The 4,586-nt window shown below is 43.2% G+C and overlaps 1 protein-coding gene across 1 annotated transcript; it reads left to right on the forward strand.

Moving 5' to 3' along the window:
* The first annotated feature begins 574 nt into the window (after nt 1-574).
* Nucleotides 575-4,319, forward strand: Kcna4 (potassium voltage-gated channel subfamily A member 4). The gene has a single exon (XM_059259473.1). The coding sequence runs from the start codon at nt 1,310-1,312 to the stop codon at nt 3,272-3,274; it is 1,965 nt and encodes a 654-aa protein (XP_059115456.1). The 5' UTR covers nt 575-1,309; the 3' UTR covers nt 3,275-4,319.
* Nucleotides 4,320-4,586: the final 267 nt, after the last annotated feature.

Consider the following 4,586-nt stretch of genomic DNA (forward strand, 5'->3'; position numbering starts at 1 on the left):
TAATTCTGAGTAAAGTCATAAAAAGAAAATGGAAGGGTTCTTAATTCAGCAACATTTTATGAGTGAAAATTTTAAAGAGAATTCCTTGAGATAAATGAATAATGAAAACAGCCACAGCATTGCTATTGTGGAGTGAAGAGAATGCTAGTGAGATTAAAACCTGGCATTGTTGAAGTGGCAGAGGAAAGCAAGACCCATGTTAGTTGAGAACGGACAGAAGCAAAATAGATGAGTTGCCACACACAGACACACAGACACAGACACACACACACACAGACACACAGACACACACACAGACACACACACATACACACACACACACACTGAACCGAGCTGAACTAATAACCAAAGAAGAAAGCAAGATGGATGTTGAGTGGAAGAGATTCTAGAGCATCCTGCCCTGTGCTCTTGAAAAGTTATGGTCTCCTGGTGTGTGTCTCGTGATTTGCTTGAGGACAAGAGAAGAAGTGTATGTGGATTAAAGGGCTGTTTGCTCTCTATGGTTTGATTCTTTTTATTTTTCTCCTGTGCTTGTTTCCCATCCCTCCTCAGGTGAAGTGATTCTCTGAATGAGTCTAGCCAAAGGATGTTCTTCATTTCCTGATTTCTATGGAGACCTCAGAGTTGGGTTTGCCTCTGCTGGAACCTCATCTTCCACCCTCTCTGCCTTCCATGGTCTTTGCCTCTTTCTACAACTTGACATTGTCTGTGGGTCCATGAAGCCTTTAATGATCTTAGAAATCATCCTCATAGACTGAGCAGCAATGGTGGGACATATTTTAAGCCACATCTTAACATGGGTCAAGCCATCACTAGAAGGCAAGTGCTAAGACTAAAGACATATTTACATTTTATTTAAATTGGATGGACTGGGCTTTGGACAATTTCCATGCAGAAAAATATATTTCATTTTCTAGGCACAACTTCTGGCTGTCAGATTCTTGCTGCCTTTGAGTCTTGTAGCGTCATCACCAACCTCATCCCAGACATACTTCCAGATTTGAACATCTACCCCAAAACACGTAGGTGTTTGGGAGACCGCAACATTTCATGACTTATGTTTGAGGAGCACTAGGCTGTTGTCTAGACTAGCCAAGCTCTGGAAAGCAACGCTGAATCTCTGAGAAGAGGGAGCATGGGGTGTGCTGATTTAAAAACAGAAAATGCAAAGTTGGACTGAAAATATCCTAAGTCTTCCAGGCAATCTGCTTAAGGCTTCCAAACTTACCTTAATTTGGTAAGAAAATAAGCTGACCTATTTTTCTTTTTTTCTTACAACTGGAACCAGCCATTTCCCCAAACCACCACCATGGAGGTTGCAATGGTGAGTGCAGAGAGCTCAGGGTGCAACAGTCATATGCCTTATGGTTATGCAGCCCAGGCCCGGGCCCGAGAGCGGGAGAGACTTGCTCACTCCAGGGCGGCTGCAGCTGCTGCTGTGGCAGCTGCCACGGCTGCTGTTGAAGGCACTGGGGGTTCTGGCGGAGGCCCCCATCATCACCACCAGACGCGAGGGGCCTACTCCTCCCATGATCCTCAAGGTAGCCGAGGGAGTCGGAGGCGGCGTCGTCAGCGAACTGAAAAGAAGAAACTCCACCATCGGCAGAGCAGTTTTCCTCATTGCTCGGACTTGATGCCCAGTGGCTCTGAAGAGAAGATCTTGAGGGAGCTGAGTGAGGAAGAGGAAGACGATGAGGAGGAAGAGGAGGAGGAAGAGGAGGGAAGGTTTTACTATAGTGAAGATGACCATGGGGATGGGTGTTCGTACACAGACCTGCTGCCACAGGAGGACGGGGGTGGTGGTGGCTACAGTTCAGTCCGCTACAGTGATTGCTGTGAACGTGTGGTGATAAATGTGTCCGGCCTACGCTTTGAAACCCAGATGAAAACTTTGGCCCAGTTTCCAGAAACTCTGTTGGGAGACCCTGAGAAGAGGACTCAGTACTTCGACCCTTTGCGCAATGAGTATTTTTTTGATAGGAACCGACCCAGCTTTGACGCCATTTTATATTATTACCAGTCAGGAGGGCGCCTGAAGAGGCCAGTCAATGTCCCCTTTGATATCTTCACCGAGGAGGTGAAGTTCTATCAGCTGGGAGAGGAAGCCCTGCTCAAGTTCCGCGAGGATGAGGGCTTTGTGAGAGAAGAGGAGGACAGGGCTCTGCCAGAGAACGAATTTAAAAAACAGATTTGGCTTCTCTTTGAATATCCAGAGAGTTCTAGCCCTGCCAGGGGGATAGCCATTGTGTCTGTCCTGGTCATCTTAATCTCTATTGTCATATTTTGCCTGGAAACCTTGCCCGAGTTCAGAGATGATAGAGATCTCATCATGGCCCTGAGTGCAGGTGGGCACAGCAGATTGTTGAATGACACATCGGCATCCCACCTGGAGAACTCAGGGCACACAATATTCAATGACCCTTTCTTCATCGTGGAGACAGTGTGTATTGTGTGGTTTTCCTTTGAGTTTGTGGTTCGATGCTTTGCTTGCCCCAGCCAAGCTCTCTTCTTCAAAAACATCATGAACATCATTGATATTGTCTCCATTTTGCCTTACTTCATCACTCTGGGCACCGACCTGGCCCAGCAGCAAGGAGGTGGCAATGGCCAGCAGCAGCAGGCCATGTCCTTTGCCATCCTCAGGATCATTCGTCTGGTCCGAGTATTCCGGATCTTCAAACTCTCCAGACACTCCAAAGGCCTGCAGATCCTGGGCCACACCCTCAGAGCCAGCATGCGGGAACTGGGCCTCCTTATCTTTTTCCTGTTCATCGGGGTCATTCTCTTTTCCAGTGCTGTATATTTTGCAGAGGCAGATGAACCCACTACCCACTTCCAAAGCATCCCGGATGCGTTTTGGTGGGCTGTGGTAACCATGACAACTGTGGGCTATGGGGACATGAAGCCCATCACAGTGGGAGGAAAGATTGTGGGGTCCCTGTGTGCCATTGCGGGTGTCTTAACCATTGCTTTGCCTGTGCCGGTGATTGTGTCTAACTTTAACTATTTCTACCACAGAGAGACTGAAAATGAGGAGCAGACCCAGCTGACACAAAATGCAGTTAGTTGTCCATACCTCCCTTCTAATTTGCTCAAGAAATTTCGGAGCTCCACTTCTTCATCCCTGGGGGACAAGTCAGAGTATCTAGAGATGGAAGAAGGGGTTAAGGAATCTCTTTGTGGAAAGGAAGAGAAGTGTCAGGGAAAGGGGGATGATAGTGAGACAGATAAAAACAATTGTTCTAATGCAAAGGCTGTGGAGACCGATGTGTGAATCGCTTTCTTCACCTGCCACTGCCCTCCCATCTCCAAATATATTCATGCATAGAGAGTGCAGTTATGAAAATGAAATATGCAAATGATTGCAATGCATACAGTAGTACACTGTTTAATGGTAATACATGGCATAATTGTGACTAAATTTGTATTGCATATCAAATAAATGATACATCTTGGAGAAGAGGGAGGCTTAAATAGAGCAGATCTATCTTTATATTTTTTAATAGAATGCAAGAATTTTGCACATAATGGGAAAAATGTTAATAGTAAAGATGGTCCTGAGGAGAGCAAGTGTGTGTGTATGTGTGAGCGTGTGTGCACATGGGTACGTAAGTAAATTGTCAACATTGTTGGGAATTGTGCTGTGACGGGAAAAGTTGGCATTCTGAAGTATTTACTATGTAAGAACTAATGAATTTGAGCAGTCTTTTATCAGTGTTTTAATAATATCTCCTATGTCTTTGGATTCCGTAGTTGTTTTTTTAGAAATTGTAAGAATTACTGTGTAGAAAAAAGAGAAAGTAAATTATTTAATAGAATATAGGTCACAATTTAATCTTGGATTTAATTAAAGTTTATTTTTAACTGGAAATTAACTTTTGAAAAGGCTGCAGGGGCCTTTAGAAATTGATTATATTTTATTATTAATTTTGGGGAGGTATAATAGCAAATGCCTAACATTCTGGAGGAAATGTACCAAGTTTTGTTCACAGGTCATGAGACTGGAATTTTTTTTCTTTTGCACTACTTTCTATGCTGAAGACAGAGAGAGACTTCATACTGTGAATGTTTACTAAAATACTGATCAGTTCAATGACAATCATTGGAAGAATGCTTTCTTAGTCTTATTTTATCATTCTTTACCTTTCGTGAGACTAATGACTACACAGATAACAGCACATGATTCCTGTTTTAAAATCTGAACAACTGATCTACAAAGGGACTATGAAGTAAATTTCAGCAGCTGAATCTTTTGAAATTGGTTTGTTACAATGATGCTTCAGAAACCATACTATTTTAAATACTCTTATGCCTTTTAAGTCCAGAATAATTTAACCAAAGTTATTGCATGCACAGAAAGAATTCTTGAAGAAATAAGGCACCCAGCAGCTACAGCAATTATGGCTTAAGGTCTTTTTATTAAATATGCACCAAAATGCTAGACTTTAGTCCATTTTGTGTATGTGTGTATGTGTGCAGCTACAAAAACAAACAAACAAAAACAAAAACACAAAATTTGGGGATTCACCTCAAATGCTAAAGCACTCTGCTAAAACTGAGCTAGAGAGGAATGGTTTTAGAATATT

The sequence above is a fragment of the Peromyscus eremicus genome, chromosome 4, assembly GCF_949786415.1.
Source record: "Peromyscus eremicus chromosome 4, PerEre_H2_v1, whole genome shotgun sequence".
In the NCBI taxonomy this organism is placed as follows: domain Eukaryota; kingdom Metazoa; phylum Chordata; class Mammalia; order Rodentia; family Cricetidae; genus Peromyscus; species Peromyscus eremicus.